Source organism: Canis lupus, chromosome 5 (genome assembly GCF_011100685.1).
Source record: "Canis lupus familiaris isolate Mischka breed German Shepherd chromosome 5, alternate assembly UU_Cfam_GSD_1.0, whole genome shotgun sequence".
Classification (NCBI taxonomy): domain Eukaryota; kingdom Metazoa; phylum Chordata; class Mammalia; order Carnivora; family Canidae; genus Canis; species Canis lupus.
In genome coordinates, this window is record NC_049226.1 from 79,048,332 (window position 1) to 79,065,483 (window position 17,152).

The 17,152-nt window shown below is 41.9% G+C and overlaps 1 protein-coding gene and 2 long non-coding RNA genes across 7 annotated transcripts in view; 2 read left to right on the forward strand and 1 right to left on the reverse strand.

Moving 5' to 3' along the window:
- Positions 1–2,124, forward strand: part of LOC102153393 — a 137,975-nt gene extending 135,851 nt beyond the window's left edge. For all 4 annotated transcript variants that reach the window (XR_005360147.1, XR_005360146.1, XR_005360149.1 and 1 more), the window contains one exon: positions 113–2,124. This is a non-coding gene — a long non-coding RNA (uncharacterized LOC102153393). The remainder of the gene's footprint in view (positions 1–112) is intronic.
- The window catches only part of ZFHX3 (zinc finger homeobox 3), a 159,212-nt gene that overhangs the window by 16,601 nt on the left and 125,459 nt on the right, over positions 1–17,152 (reverse strand). For both annotated transcript variants that reach the window (XR_005360121.1, XM_038538466.1), the window contains exons 5-7: positions 12,263–12,396; positions 11,909–12,109; positions 133–235 (exon numbers count right to left, since the gene is read on the reverse strand). Coding sequence is in view for 1 of the 2 variants with exons in the window: in XM_038538466.1 (XP_038394394.1) it covers positions 133–235; positions 11,909–12,109; positions 12,263–12,396 (438 nt within the window). In the remaining variant the exon portion in view is untranslated. The remainder of the gene's footprint in view (positions 1–132; positions 236–11,908; positions 12,110–12,262; positions 12,397–17,152) is intronic.
- Positions 9,901–13,135, forward strand: LOC119871962. Its single transcript, XR_005360150.1, has 2 exons — positions 9,901–11,630; positions 12,295–13,135. It is a non-coding gene; the product is annotated as an uncharacterized LOC119871962 (long non-coding RNA).

Below are 17,152 nucleotides of genomic sequence, written 5' to 3' on the forward strand. Positions count from 1 at the left end.
TGCCCCTCATCTCTTAATCAGTTACATTCACCTTAGGAGGACTGTAAGGATTCTTGGCACTCTTGCTCAGTGAATATTTTGGCCCAGTATTTCATTTTGTTTCCATTTCTAGGCGTCAAGAATGACACTAACCAGGCTGCTTTCCTGCCTCTTCCAAACTGGAGTTCCCGTCTCGATCTGGAATAGCTGCTGGGAGAAACATGCTGCTGGGCATCACCATCTCAGGGGTGGTCACCTGAGGAGTAAGAGGCAGAGAAATGAGGAGAGTCAAATGGAGAGGAAAGAGACACAAAATAGGGAAATGTGTAAAAATTATTTAATAAGCAAAATTAGCCTTCACCAGTGTAAAGCTGGAAGTGTCACTTTTCATAGCTCACTGAAGATTCATGTTTATTAGACAAAGCTCACATCAGTCAAAAGTGTTTCTACGGTTACATTCTGGACATAATTAGCAGTGCACACTTGAAGAATAATCTTATTATTAATATTTTTCCTTTATGCAGAATTTTGACTTTGATCACTGACAATGTTTTGTCATGGGCTGTGAAACTTCTTGTGCAACCAATTAGGTAGATAAGTTGAAAGGCCCACCTTAAGCTGCTGAAAACATAATAAGGGCCCTAATTAAATCATACCTAGTAAAGTACACTGTAATCTTGAAGCAGGGAGCATTGTAGTACTGTTTTCAAAATGTATTCAGGCAAGAAGAGGAGGGGAATAAGAGCGAAGGAAAGGGTAAGAAGAAAAGAAGAGAACAAAGAGAAGGCTAAGGACACGCAGACACATTGGCAGATTCTCCAGGAAACAACATTTTGTAACCCTTTAGAAGCTAGATCGAGTGCAAATGAACATTTCTTACAGCTCACTTCAACCAGAATTTCTTCTAGAATCTTTGCTTGAGGTGCTCAGCATCAGAGGGAGCATCTGGCCAGTGTCCCAGCCACAAAGGGTACCCTGCACAGCATTTAACATTAGGGCAGCCCCACCTTCACCATGGCTATTGTTTGTTTGCTAATACGGCAATTCCAGAATCAGCCTGGATCAGGTTAGATCCTTGGATATTTTTCTCTAGGCTTCTCTGACATGTGGCCAGAAGTTTGTCTGAAGAAGTTATCGTTTGTTCCACATTTACATGATAAGCAGCCCTCAAATTCAACATAAGAATTAAAGATTCTTCATTTTAAAAGAAGTAATATTCCTTTGCCTGCTATAGGGTGGAGGGCTAGTAGGTGATGATCTTGCTAAATGAATAAGAAATGGTCTCCTGTTGGATGACAGTCTGAGAAATGAACTGAACAGAAACTTCACTCACACCACTAACCTTTCTACATGGTGTCCAGCCCTACCTGAAGGAATAATTTTCCCATCAAACTCAGGTATCTTGATAATATCTTCACTTGCTGTTGCGAAGATTGGAACATCTAGATTACTGCTCAAAATTAAATAAATTAGTATTAATTTTTAATGGTTTGAAGATCCTGGACTTGCTCAAAATAGCTTGCTGACATGTTCCCTAGAAGCATCGGTGAAAGGCTCCAGTGCTAGGGGAAACCCAGACAGCTGTCCCCATGAACACCAAAAAGGTAACTCCTCAGTACATTTAGGGGTTCAGCAACCCAGATGCTTGTAGGTACAAACATTAAGCAACAGGCACTATGGAGAAAGGTTCTGAGAAAGCTCGTGTTTCTGAAGAGCAGGTGCATGGCAGGTGAATGTGTGTGACAGAGAATTCCTGCTCACAGACATCTGCACCCTCACACAAAGCTCGTCAGCAGCTGGTTAAGGCTAGCTGTTGATGAATCGTTAGGAATGGAGCAGAGATTGCCAAACTCATTCCATCTATTTTCTTTTTAATAGAAAGCATTTCTGACCAGTATGGTTGGGGAGTCCAGCGGGAATCCAAGAAGTGAAAGGTCACCGATTAATTTATAGTCCTCAGCCAAGGGGGAGCACGAGGTTGGGGGCAGGAGGGGGAGAAAGGGAAAGGAAAAAAGACTTCCCCCCCACCTCCTTTCTCGGTTGTAGCTGCAGGATCAGTCCTTTCCAGGGATCTTTAGGAATTATGAAAAATGAATCATGAGAAATAAAAAAAAAAAAAGCCCTACAGAGTAAAAAAGAATAAAATTATCTAACACCTCAGCTGCACATCATTATAGAAAACTGTGGGCTTTTTATACGCATTACAGTAAGGCAGACATCCCCTCTAACAGACTCAGTACGACGGATCAGTAATTGTTTTCATACACTTTAATTAGAAAAACTCAGATGGCTATGAATAATAATGGAAAAGAGAGACTTTTGCACTTGAAAGGTTGAAGTCAATCAAGTGTGAATGACGGCAAAAAAGAAAAAAAAAAGACACCAATTCATCAGCCCTCTGTTGTCTCGCCGCGACTTTAATCATAATTCCTGATTGGGATTCAAGAAGGCAGTAAGCAGAGGTTCTTTGTCTGCCTTCACCTTCCATCAATTAACTCTTCCCGAAATATAATCATCAACCTCACATGCTCCTCTGCATCTTAATCTGGGCCTCCAAACCTGTAAGTCTTGCCCCATATGTGTTTAAGTAATTACTTTTATCTACCTGCATCTTCTCATCTGCAGTGTACCCAAATTCCCTCTGGGGGCTAAAAGGGATATAAAATTTTGATGGGCAAGAAATTCCCAGGGGGCAAAAAGGAATGTCCCTAAAGGGAATCCTGAGGATCTAGAAATTCTGGTGGCACATGTGTCTCAACAGAGATTGAGAACGGAAGCCTCTTTCTTGCACAGGCTACTGGAGGGCCCCATGGTGATCCTCAGACACTAAAGTTCCCATGCCTTTGTCTAGGCCTGCCTCTCCCATGAGTTTCCAAAGCTTTTCACTCAAACTTTGCAGGTTTTGTAAAGAGCCATAGAGTTCTGCCAACAGCTCATGGAGGAGTTCTGCTCCCCAAGGAAAAGGAGAGTTGCCAAACATGGAGTTCCTTCAACACTTGCCTTGGCATCCCCCTTGTTTTCCAGTCCTATCTGGTTACCAAATGGTGTGGAAGGTTCAGACTCTTCTAGCCACAGCATCTGATGGACAGCTGAAGGTCATGGGAAGGGCAGTCACTCAAGTGTACTAAGCACAGTTCTATGAAGACCTTCCCTTTCGCTAGGTGCACTGGAGCATGTAGGTGTACAAGAGGACACAACCTGACTGCAGCATAACCACAGCCATCCCAGATGTGGCCAAAGCTCAGAAGCCCTCCAATAACTGGATGGCATCACCTTCCTCTCCAAAGAAAACACATGCATGGAAACACTCTTTCCTCCCTCTGTCTTCTCTCTCCCCACTTCTACTCCATCCCAGGCTCAGAAGCCAAACAAAAAGTTACAGGTTTGGCCAGATGACAATATATAATGGATACACACAACTATACTTTCTACATTTCACTATACCATCCATGTAGATGGATTCTTAATCTGTACACTTGTAAACATAAAATATGTTAAATTATGTCCCCAATACTCAATGTATAGAGGGGACCTGGGACTGTTTAAAACAGACTTTTGGGGCACCCACAGGGCACAGTTGGTTGGGTGATCAACTTTTGGTTTTGGCTCAGGTCATGATCTTGGGGTGTTGGGATCAAGTCTTCCGTGGTGAGCCTTGTGCTCAGCAAGGAGTCTGCTTGGGATTCTCTCTCCCTCTGTCCCTACCCCCCATGTGCATGCACTGCATGCGTGCACACGTGCGCACGCACACACACACACACACACAATCTCTCTCTCTCAAATCTTTAAAAACGTTTAACCAAAAGTAAAACAAACCTTGCTCTAGTAAGAAAATTCAATTGATTAGAGCCATTATTTCCTCAGAATTTGGGTCTTCCAAGACTGGCCTTAGCCAGGCAAATGGCAATTCCATGGTAATCTTCTGGATGCCACATATGTTCTCCTCAGAGTATGCAGAGTCGATGGGAATATAGGAAAAAAAACAATTATCTGAGCTGGGGTGCTGAGAGTTGGGAAACAGTAGCTCTGGTATCTTTCGAACTTACAGGTCTCATGTATGTAAGAGAAATGTGGAGTTCTGATGCTAGAAATCTTCAAGTATAAACAGTTCTCATAAATAGCAATAGAAATAAAAGCATTCCACACTGATACTAAAAGTCTTCAAGCTTAAGCAATTTCAAAACAACTTAGTGTTGAGAAGGAGGGGCCTCAAGTGATTCTGCTCACCCATCCATTTGACCATCATTCACTATATATTGTACAGGGTCCCTATACTACATGCTTGTAAGATACAGTCAGACACTGTCCTTATGCCCAAAAAACTCACAAGCCAGAATAATTAACCTTCCAGAGATCATAACCTCAGAAAATCTGATGAAGGCTGCAGACACCTGAAGAAATACTTTCACACAGAGACTACTGTAGATAATTTCAGGAAATCACAGGCTCCCTAAGGGAAAATCCATGGACTCAAGTTAACGATCTTTAGTCACCCAGAGGTGACCTAAGTTCATAAATACCTAGGTTCCTACCGCTGTTTGGTTCACCATTGTTTTGGATTACGATTTGATGCCTTTCAGGTTTCTATCTGGTCAGTGGACCCTAAAGCCCCAAAGACACTCCTTCTAAAACCAAGAGGCTTGGATATGGGTCTGGTCCCATTATGACATTTGGGAGGGGCCACTAGTGTTTATCTTTCTTGGTAAAAGCAGCTGGAGTTATAAGAAGCCCTCATCTCTTCCTGTCCTGGATGTGGAGTGGTCAAATACAGCACCCCGAGAAGTCAAGAGGTACATATACTATGCTAAGTTCTCATGGGTCTGTCCCTGCAAATTGACTTCTCAAGGCCACCTTGTCTCAGGTTAGATCGATACAAGCAATGTGTTCCACATGCTAGAGAGCAAAGGTATTTTCTTAGAAAATATGTTGAATCTAGTTTCTTTGAGACCCTCATCCCTACAACCTTACTTGACATTGCTCACCTAACTAGGGTATCCTTCTAAAAGGCTCACTATTCCAAGTGAAAAAATTCATTTGCCAAAACCTAGACTCCCAAGAAAGCCTCACATCCTTGACTTTTCAGTGAAAATCAACAGAATGAAGAACCTCAGGTGGAAGGGAAAAGAGAAAGCCTCAGACAGGCTGTCCTGATACAGACCTGGCCAGTCTCTACATCCTTGTAAGGAAATGGTTAGGTTAAAAAAAAATGAAGCTAAAACCCAACTGCTTCCAGAGCTAAACATTCTAGCTAGTGGTGTATCTAAAGGCTACAATGGAAGGTGGGTTGTGCACTTCTGCACCTAGCCAGCCGCTGGGCCTGCTAGCTGCTGTTTTTCTGCAGCCAGCAAACCAGAGCACCTCTTGGCAGCAGGGTTTCAAAGTTGTTTTCCCTTTTTACTATTTTCCAAATGTGCCAGGCTGGGCACTGGACCACAGAGGTTAGAAGGCCTAGTTTTTCTGCTTGTTTCCTTTCTAAATGTCTTCTATGTGATTGTCTATCCTTTTTCTTTAACCTAAAACTCATGGGAAAAAACCCTACAGAGCCAGAAACCAACACAGTCCTAACCAGAGTTTTAAAACTATGAATGAGAAAGACAAAAATAATAATAATAATAAGGAGGTGAGCATGAGAATAGGAAACACAGGAGCAGTTGACACACACATACAAACAGGGCAACAGAAAAGAGAGTTGAGAAGGAGAATGGATTGGAGAGAAAAGCTTCATTAGACTCAGAGAGGCAAGCAGTGGCAGTATACCAAGGTCACTTCTAATTTAGACCATCTAATTGGCAAACAGGCTCCAAATGGCTATCATCTCACAGGGCTTGGAATTAATGAAGCCCGATTATTTTCATTACCTTCCTCTGAGATAGAGACAAAGTGAGAGCGGTACCCACGCAGGTGCAAAAGCCCCAGGGCTAGTGGCTACCCGCTGCCCCAGTGAGGGGGGGGCCAGCCAGCCAGCCTGTCCCAGGAACTCAGAGATGCACAGGCATAAGAGCACAGGGAGGCACAGAAAATGACTGAAAAAAATCACAGGAGATAAACTATTGCTCCTGAGTGGGGGGGGGGGGGGGGGGGGGGGGGGGGGGCGGGGAGAGAGAAAACTGCAGGCAGTGCAGGGTACAGGGCCAGGAGCAGAGAAGGAAAATGTGTGTGTGTCAGAAAATACAGGATAATTAAGAACTACCAAAGGGAGAAAAGATAAAGGGCCAGAAAAACGGTGTTCCTGGGCTGCTTAGGAACCCATCCCATCTCCAGTATGAGATCATATTTTGTTAAGTGATTGAGGAACAAAAATAATTCCCCTATATTAATACTCCAGGAGCCCAGTGGTATGTCCTGTCACTTAGAAGGATAGTGATCAATTAGAATAATTTAAGAGTATTGAAATGCATGATAGGTGGTCTTTTTCCATTCTTATGTAGGGGCCAGAACCATGTCCCCTCCCCAAAAGAGTAGGAAAATGAGGGCACAGAAAAGCGGCTCCTAGTCCCCACTGGCAATTTGAAATCTCTTAACTTCTCTGTAAGTAGGTGAGAGTTCTGTGGAGCTGACACTGGTGCAGCCTGCTCGGTTAGGTCAGGAGGGGCACTTGTCTCATCGCCCTTAGGCTTTATAGATTTCCTTCTTTCATATGACGTATATAAAGACACTCTTTGGAGGTCTGTTTCCATAGGCCAAGCGGAATGAAGTGCTGCGGGTGCAGTTTCCACAGTGGAGGGACCAGAGCTGCAATTGTTCCCAGTGGAGAATATTTTTCAAGCCCCTTCATTGGTAAAGAGAAGGGGGCCCATGGAAGACACAGATATGAGATGCAGAGCATAAGCAAGCAGCTGTTACCATAGCAACAGACATATTAGACACTGCAGGTTCCTGAAAGCTGTCTGATAAGGTATTATTAAATGAAGCCTCCTCAAAACACTCTCCATTTACAACTGAACGGAAAGACATTGTGTAGAAAGTAATCTATTTCCATTTATCAGGGTGAAATTTACTTTTAGAAGGACTGAAACCCAATTCAAGCCAAATCCTGTGACCTTGGACCCAGACAGCAGAAAATGTTTATCAGAATTTATAGCTTTAGATACCCTGGACATACCCGATGTCTACCAAGAATTGTCTATTTGGGTTTTTCTGGCTTTTCCTGTTCTGCAGGTGACCACAGCTAACAGTCAAACCAGTTGGCAAGGAAGGAGAATTCACTCCTCTCACTGCCATTCATCCTAGCCACTCAGGGACAAAGCAGACATAACTTTCTCCTCTTGCAGGATGAATGACCATACACTGGCTATTCCTTAATGATGATGTGTTTTTAAAAATGGAGCTCTGATTTGAGGGGCATTTCTCATCATGCCGTTTTCAGAGTTTCCCACTCCAGTTGCCCAGGAACAAGCAGATGTATAGTCAGAAAGCCCAACGAATACTTTCCCATGGCCAATTTTCTAATAAAATTACAGTAAAATACCCTCCAGGGGCATGATTTTAACCACAAGTTTATTATAATCACTTAGTTGTAAAACAATTGAAAATTCCATTTTAACACCAAACTTTCCAAAGAAAGAACAGTGACATCTGTTTTGATTCATCAGGGCAAACTGCAATCTTCAAACAGGATTCTGGGTTCACCCTAAGTTACAGCCACAAATTCCCCTCTAACCCTGGTTGCTCATCTTTTCCTGCTGAACTAAAGGATCAAGGTGGAAATGCTTTTTCACTTCACTGCAAACTATCCACATAGCTTGAAAAGCCAATTCAATACTGACAGCCATGCAGTAACTCCATCTTCTCACATAGAGAATAGCAAATCACCCTTATATGTACCCTTAAGAGTGAAACTATTATATGATTACATTTCTCATAACTTTCAACTTGCTTCTGAATCCATCAACTTTCTCTTGTTGCTAGCAGAGTGACTTCCTATGATCAGTGCATTTCCCATAATTTGCACACTTTTCAGAAATGTATACATTTCTAATTAAAATAATCCCATTTATAATTGCACCAAAAATAATAAAGTACCTAGGAATAAACTTAATTGAAAAAGTGAAAGACCTGTACTCTGAAAACTATGAAACACTGATGAAAGAAACTTAAGACAACACAAAGAAATGAGAAGACATCCCATGCCAGGGGACTGGAAGAACAAATATTGTTAAAATGTCTATACTACTCAAGGCTATTTATAAATCTAATGTAATCCCTATCAAAATACTAACAGCATTTTCCACAAAACTGGAAAAAACAATCCTAAAATCTGTATGGAACCACAAAAAAACAAAAAACAAACCTGAATTGTCAAAGCAATCTTGAAAAGGAAGTACTAGAGGTATCACAATTCCAGACTTCAAGTTATACTACAAAGATGTAGTAGTCAAAACCGTATGGTACTGGCACACACACAAAAAAAGACACATAGATCGACGGAACAGAACAGAAAACCCAGAAATGGGGGATCCCTGGGTGGCACAGCGGTTTAGCGCCTGCCTTTGGCCCAGGGTGCAATCCTGGAGACCCGGGATTGAATCCCACGTCAGGTTCCCTGGTGCATGGAGCCTGCTTCTCCCTCTGCCTATGTCTCTGCCTCTCTCTCTCTCTCTCTCTGTGACTATCATAAATTAAAAAAAAAAAAAAAAAGAAAAGAAAACCCAGAAATGGTTATACAGTCAATTAATCTTCAACAAAGCAGGAAAGAATACCCAATGGGAAAAAGACAGTCTCTTCAACAAATGGTGTTGGGAAAACTGGACAGCAATATGCACGAGAATGAAACTGGACCACTTCCTTACATCATACATAAAAATAAATTCAAGACAGATTAAAGACCTGAATGTGAGACCTGAGACCATAAAAATCCTGTAAGAGAGGGGCACCTGTGTGGCTCAGCCGGTTAAATGTTGGACTCTTGAGTCTGGCTCAGGTCATAATGTCAGGGTGGAGCCCCAAGGTCAGTGGGGAGTCTGCTTGAGATTCTCTCTTTCCATCTCTCTGCTCCTCCCACTGCACACTCTCTCTCACTCTAAAATAAATAAATCTTTTTAAAAAAATCCTGTAAGAGAGCACAGGCAGTAATTTCTCTGATACCAGCTGTAGCAACATTTTTCTAGATATGTCTCCTGAGGAAAGGGAAATAAAAAATAAACTATCAGGACTACATCAAAATAAAAAGCTTCTAACATAGCAAAGGAACAATCTACAAACCAAAAGATAACCTATTGGATGGGAGAAGATATTTACAAAGGACATATCCAATGAAGGGTTAGTATCCAAAATATATAAAGAACTTAGAGAACTCAACACTCCCCCCTCCCCCGCAAAATAAACCAATTAAAAAATGGGCAGGAGACATGAACAGACATTTCTCCAAAGAAGACCTACAGATGCCCAACAGACACATGAAAAGAGGCATAACATCACTCATCGTTAGGGAAATGCAAATCAGAACCACAGTGAGATACCACCTAACACTTATCAGAATGGCTACAATCAAAATCGTAAGAGAAAGTGTTGGCGAGGATGTGGAGGAAAGGGCACATTTGTGCATTGTTGGTGGGAATGCAAACTGGTGGCCAAAGTGGAAAACAGTATAGAGGTTCCTCAAAAAGTTAAAAATAGAATCTAGCAATCCCACCACTGGGTAGTGAGCACAAAAACACTAATTTGCAAGGCTATATGCACCTCTATGTTTACTGCAGCATTATTTACAATAGCCAGACTATGGAAGCAGACCAAGTGTCCGTCAACAGATGAATGGATAAAGAAGATGTCATATGTATACTCAACAGAATATTATTCAACCACAAAAAAGAATGAAATCTTGCCATTTGCAGCAACATGGATGGATTTAGAGAGTGTAACCCTAAGCAAAATAAATCCAAGAAAGACAAATACTATTTTATTCATATATGGAATTTAAGAAACAAAACAAATAGGAAAAAAGAGAGGGAGACAAACCAAGAAAACCAAGAAAAAGACTTTTAACTATAGAGGCCAAACTAATGGTTACCAGATGGGGGTAAGGGGATGGGGACTAAGAATACACTTATCATGATGTGTTGAGCACTGAGTTAACATGTAGAATTGCTGAATAGCTATATTGTACACCTGAAACTACTATAACCCTGTTAACTATACTGTAATTAAAAATTTAAAACGTAAAAGTCTCCACTTCTATAGAAAACTCTCCTGTTATTTGCTGTGGGAAGATGAGGTACACGAGGTACACAGGGGTTTCAGTAAAAGGTACCAAGTGTAACCTCTTTAGGGAGTACATTTTTCCTCCATATTTATGCTGTCAGGGATTCTTCTAGAACAGGATTTATTAGCCTGGTTCCATATATGAATTTGAAGGTGTTCTTCAGCTCCCTGGCATTGTACACACAATTTTATATATGCAGAATCCTCAGTGGTGGTCTTAACAGAGTTTGTCCAACTTTACTGTGCAGAGAATAACTCAGTAAGGCTACAGAATCACTTTCACTGGAGTCTCCAAAAAGATTACTATAAATTCAAGTTACTATAGATCACAGATTTAATATAAGCTCACGGATTACTATAAACCCACATCTCCTAGACCAGATTTATATTAAACAGGAGAAATAGCTGAGCAAAAGAAAAATGTCATTAGATACTGAAAATGTTTCCCACATCTCCTGTTCCTTCAGGTCCTGTGGTTCCAGGCCATCGGTGGGAAGTATGACGAGGCCTGAGAAATAACCATTGTTATTTCCAAGGCTGGTGAGAATGCCAATACCTATAGAAATTCATCCAATCAAAGGAAAAGGTTTCCACTCACAATCTTCTCACGATATTCACCAATCTATCTGAAAATATCCACGGAAAGTGAATTTATACTTGAAAAGATTTCTGAAATGAAACTTATGCTAGGTCACCTTCAGGTTTCCCAATGGCTGCTAAAGTTGTCTGGATGCATTATCGATTGTATGTACCTCATGACTAAACATTACTTGGAACATTATTCATTAATCTTGCATAATCAAATGGAATGGGAAATGCCTAGAGGTTATGTATCTGTGACCTGCACATTGTAACATGGAATTCCCTAGAAAGAATACCTCTCTGGGAATCTTCAGACAAAAAGGCAATCAAATTAACTTATTACTCTATTGTTGAAATAAGTTAGAGGTGAGAATAGTAATTCTCTGGTAGTTTTTCCACTAGTGATCAGGAATGGGCTTGCACAGCAGCCCTACCACAGAGAGAAAAGCAGGAATGTATCCACCTGTAGTGTTTTGAAAAGTCTTCACAGTACAATTAGATTTAAATCTTTACGGTAAACTTATAGGTGCAGCAACATCATGTCCAAAATGCAAAGCCCTTATCCATGAATCAACATGTGCTATCCCACTGACCATCCTCCTGTTCTGAGAATCAAAGTATCCACTTGAGAAACTCTCACATTACAGGGTCACACTCAGAGTTGGAAAATACGGGTTCAAATCTCAACTCTGACATTACAAGTGCCATCAAGTTAGCCAACTTTTCTGAGTCTAGATTTTCTCTGTTAATGTAAACAGGTCAAACTCTTAACCAAGGCTGTTGTGAGGATGAAATGAGATTAAGAGCAACCAAGAACACAACCTACTTATGAAAGTTTGGCGAGTCCAAGTAACAGTTTCTTCATGTAAATGGTTAGTTCATCTAGACCTTGTACCAGACCAGGAGGGAGGATAATAAGGGAAAGTGGAGAACACAAACATATTCATGCCGTTGGCCACAGTCACACCATGGTGTGCCACGTTTAAGGAAGATACAGAAGAACAAAGGTCACAAAACTAGGATCATTTTTGACATCTCCAACTCTATACTGGCTTTCTCAACCAACAACACAGGATCTTGTCCACGCTCCTATGTCACCTTTGACCTCTGGGAAAAGAGAAGCCACGGGTCTTGCTGCTGGCTGCCTTACCGTCATAATGAGTTTCTCCACGCAGTCAGGTGCCACGCTGTGGAGGTGGGTGAGGTGCAGCTGGAGGTGGATCTTGTTGTTGAGCATGTCCTGGCACAGGGGGCAGCGCAGCATGGGCTGCACGGAGTGCTGCGTCATGGCATGCACCCGGAGCCTGTTGACGTCGGCGTTGCTGTACTTGCAGTAGGGACACTGGTACATCTGTGGGGACACACCCACCCCTCGGGCTGAATCTTCAGTTCCCATCAGTGCCTGTTGTCTGCCCCAAGCCCACCCACCCAAGAGTCTGTTTCCCGCTGGTGTCTAAAACACTCCCCTCCCCCCTACCGTCAGCAAGGCCCCTTCTGGTCTCACCTGCTCTGGTTTGGTCTCCTCTGATGTTTTAGGTCGCTTTGAAGAGAGAGGAGATTCCGAGCTACCTGTGAAGGAGATGCGTTTGGAGGTTGCAGGAGAATCTGTCAGCTCCTTCTCTGCCTGGCTGGACGACGCTGCAAGAAAAAGCAGAAGATGCGATATAGCAGCCAGGCCAGGCCAGCTCCCAGAGGGTTTGTGTTGGGTGAAAATCAACATTCATTTATAGCACAGGATTTTCTTGAAACACCAAAATTCAAGTAGGATGAGCATCCGGGCTGACTTCTCAAGCATGCTGGAAAAGAAGCAAGTGTTCCTCTTTCCTCACTAAGGAAGAAAGATAAAGAAATGGACTAAAATGCTCTGAGGTAGATTAATCTAAATTCAGTGTACTGACCTCCCCCAAACAACACACATCCTGCTGGCCCATGGAGGGCAGTAGGGTTGAGAGTGGATGGGAGAGTCTCACCAGTTGCTCTGCCGACCACCAGTCAACTTGAGTACCAGACACACTCTGCACAGAGGTGATCAACTATGTGCTCCCACCTTTACTGTTCCAGTGCTTGGAATCACAGCACAGCACATCACAGGAGACCCAATAAATGTGACCTGAGAAAGGTTCACACAGATATCTGCATACAAATACTTGGGGGGAAAAAAATCAAGTTTGGGTTTAGCAACCTGCTTTGGGGAAAAAGTAATTGGAGAATGGAACAGGTAGGACATGAATCCAACTTATAATCTAGCCAATGCTCCAGGCACCAGTGTTTGTCTTCAGAGTGGGTGGTAAGGGGGAAGGTCTCTCTGCTTACCCAAAACAAACCCATTCTACCAAAAAAAAAAAAAAAAAAAAAAAACACTAATTAGTGAGGAGAGTCACATGAGACTTAAGTAATAAACAGTGGGTACAGAAGTATAGGTAGGAGGAGTTCTCTGGAAAAGGATCTGGAAGATTTTGATGAAAAAAACTGCTGGGTTAAGGGTTTAACCAGGATAAATAGGGTTTCTCCAGTGTAAACACAAATCCCAAAATGGTTAGATGTGGTTATTCCAAAACCTGGTCCGTATTTGAAGATTAGTTCATTTATTTTGGATACAACTTCATTTTTCGTAATTTTGCTAAAAATGATTATTAAAATCCTGAAAATGGTAGTGAGAAATATATACCCATTCCCCTCACTGAAAAATAATTTGACCAGCATTGAGGCCACTGGTTTAGAAAGCCTAATTTTTGCCCTTTCATGAAACGGCTGCCTGTCTCACCCAGTCTAGTACCTAGCTTGTGTTTCTACTTTACACTCAACATTGAAATCTGTTCTGACACGGATACCAAGATGCTGTCATTATAGATGTGTGCTTTAATGAACAATTTTAGAAAATCAATTTTATTCATTAAAATCATAAGGCCCAAATAATTTTTTTAAAAAACTGCTAAATGCAGGAAATATTCCAGGAAGTTGATGCTCTTCCCAGAATGCACATCTTGTGACCTTTAAACCCCAGTATCTTGGTAACCTGGTCTACATAAGTTTGTAGGGCATCTATTATTTAAAAAGTACAAGGACAAGCATTTTATACACATACCCCTCCTCCTCCCAACACACACATTCATAACAGTACTTTAATCTGTCTCGAATCGACTTCAAACCCATTTTGCTCTTAATGGGAGTTATTCATTTTCACTTGAAAGGTAATACATGACGGCTGGATATTTAATGTGATGGACTGGCTGCCGATTAACTAGGTGCTGTAACATTCTAGACCAGTTTCCCCACGGCCCACTTCCCATCTCTCGGCTCCTCAAAGAACCCCATGTCGCAGGTTTCCGGCCTCACGGTGTCATGGGCTCCTACCTGAACACTCCCACAACAGGAGTCCTTAACTAATGGTTCAGGGACTTAAATGCCCCCCACTCCCAGAAGGTTCCTTTTTCTCCATTTTTCATTTTTTGCTTATTGGTTATCCTCTCTATATTAATAGTTCAAATGCATTCTACTGATGGGGTGAGTGGAAGCATCAGGAGATACTTTAGATGCTTATTTGTTATAGCCATCCTTTCCCCTTCCCCATTTCCACCTGCAACCTATAGGCATTGAATACGGCTGTGCTTAGAGTTAGGAAAGAGCTGCTATTTGCTCTTCCTTCCACTAGAGGCAAACCAAGATAGAGATGCCATTCCAAACACTCAGTCCCCAATTTTTGTTAGTCTGCCTGACCTAAAACAGCACTCTCTCTTATGGGACCATACCACTATCCTGTAAATGCTCTCAATCAGCTTGCCACTAACCCCCTTTGGAAAGGTGGTCTATTGCACAGTTGCACGGCTGCGTGAGTGGATGAGCAGAGGATAGATCAGCCAACTCATCTTACTCCCTGGGAACTGCAAGACAAACACTGGGTAGCCGAGTGTGGTGTCAGCTTGCTCATCTGACCAGAGTCCATCCTCTTCCTTCAAGGTGCCATCCACAGTGAACTGTGATGAGGTTACAGAGGTGAGAATTCTGGCTTCAGAAGCCACTATTCCTTCCCCCTGCACGGAGCAGGGAACTTTTATTACCCTTTTTCTTTTTTCTTTTTTTAAAGAGTTTATTTATTTATTCATGAGAGACACAAAGAGAGACAGAGAGAGGCAGAGACACAGGCAGAGGGAGAAGCAGGCTCCATGCAGGGAGCCTGATGTGGTACTCGATCCCAGGACTCCAGGATCACGCCCTGGGCTCAAGGCGGCGCTAAACCGCTGAGCCACCGAAGCTGCCCTGCTCTGGAATTCTAAACCTTCCTTTGTGAGCTCAAGCTAACGTGTCTTATGAAGTGTTTTAAAAAATAAAATCAGCACTTTCCCTCTCATTCCTCTTTCTCTGCAATAACACATCAGCCCTGCTATTATATGAAACACTGAACCCACTGGTGTAAAAACTTCTGGGGCTCATCTCCCTTCTATCCTGGACACCCTGCACTGTTTATTAGATCTCATCTGTTTAGAAGTGGACATCAGCCACCTGCAGCTCACTAGCTCATTCCCTGAAGATAAAGCTGTGCCACTCTTGTAATAGATTCCATTAACACCCAGTTACAATCCCATTGTGTTTCCCTGGGTGATGTGGGGACTGCTCCTAAGAGTTAGGTTAACTAGGCTGACAGCCCCCCTCCTAGCTTAACCCCAGGCATTACAATATTGATCCCTATCAAGACATGGCACCGACGTTTTTTACACAATTTCTGTAGACGTGCAAACAGTTGTGCAAGTTCTCCACAGGCATGCTGGATGAAGGTTGACTACAGGCCACAGTCTGAGGCTTCCTCAAGCTGCTTCTCTCTGAACTACTTCAAAAGGGCCCGAGTCTCAAAATCAATTTCTATTTTAGTTCTGTCACTAGCATACATTGTAGGCCTAAGTGAATGAGGTTGTATGAATACCAAGAGAGAAAGTACTGTGGTTTTCTGCTTTAAAGACTTCTCTAAACTTTAACTTAAATTCTAGGAGAGATGTCACAGTCTAGGAAACATTATTTAAAGAATCAATTACTGGTCACTTTAAGGCCACTATGACATCACAGTAGTTAATTGAAAATACATACACTTCAGAGACAAGCCTTGGTTTAAACAGTGCCTGGAACTTTTGGGTTATACTGGCAACATAAAGTCAAACAACTTGAAGGGTTACTACCTGTAGTGGTTTTTATAATAATGACAATATGAATTGGAAACAATCTAGGTCTCTTATATCACGGCATGGTCAAGTAAACAATGGTATAGCTTCCTCTACTGGATACTAGAGACATTAAGAATGATAGCTGTGAACCAATGTAGAAAGTTACTGAGAACGCTTATCAGAAGAAAAAATAAGATAAAATGTGCATTACACCATGATATAGCTATGGAAAAAAACAGGTACTTGAAAAGACTAGAAGAAAATGATTGTTGTATTTAGGTAATGGAATCATGGACCATTTTCCCATTTTCTAAGGTTGTCAGGTAGTTACATTATTCTTAATATTATAATTAAATAGTTCAGCATTTAAATTCAACTGTCCATGAAAACGTTGATATTTGGATCCATACTGTGCAAAACATCAGGTGGTATTTTTTTTTTTTTTTAACTTTGCTGGTTAAAGCAATTTTCTCATTTTGGCAGCTGTATCATACAAAAATATGTGTTAAAACTCAACGAATCTTCCACAGGCAACATGCTGGGCTCCTGGCACTTGGAGGGGGGATAGAAATGTGGCAAGGAACCACAGAAGTGCATATGCTACAGATTTCATACTCTATAAAGCTAGGCAGATGGAACAGTGATGGTGGGATGGTGGGTCAAACCCCTACCACAACCTGATAGTATGTGAGCTGTACATTCCTTGCCACACAACTTTCTATAAGGAGTGAAAAAGCCTTGCTTGTTAGGGGTTATGGCTGTCCTACCCAACTTGCTGATGAGGCACAGAAAGGACTGGCATGTCCTCCTTATAGGGTACGAAAAATTCAAAGTTGGCTTTCTAGGCCAAAAGCCACCATTTCCTGTTGAACTGTGATGGGTTGGCCACCACAACTGACAAAGACAAATACTAAGAGAGGCAGACCTGATTCATGACTATTTTATTCTCTATACATGAGGCAAAATAATTTTATCCCCAAAGGAAACACAGCTGTCGAGGCATGGCTTCCTTGGGGAGGGGGTGGGGGGGTGGGGGGAAGGATCATTTATGCATAGAGACATCAACTTCCAGATTACTCATGCTTTTAACATATTTGGAAAGTATTTAGCCTCTAAAAATAATTATTTAAAAAGGTACCCTCTTGTCATACTTAATTAGAGGAAGTTGGGAGAAGAGGAGCACCTACCTGAAATCATGCAGGTTTTGCTTGCAATTTTCAAAAAATAGTCTTAAGTTCTAG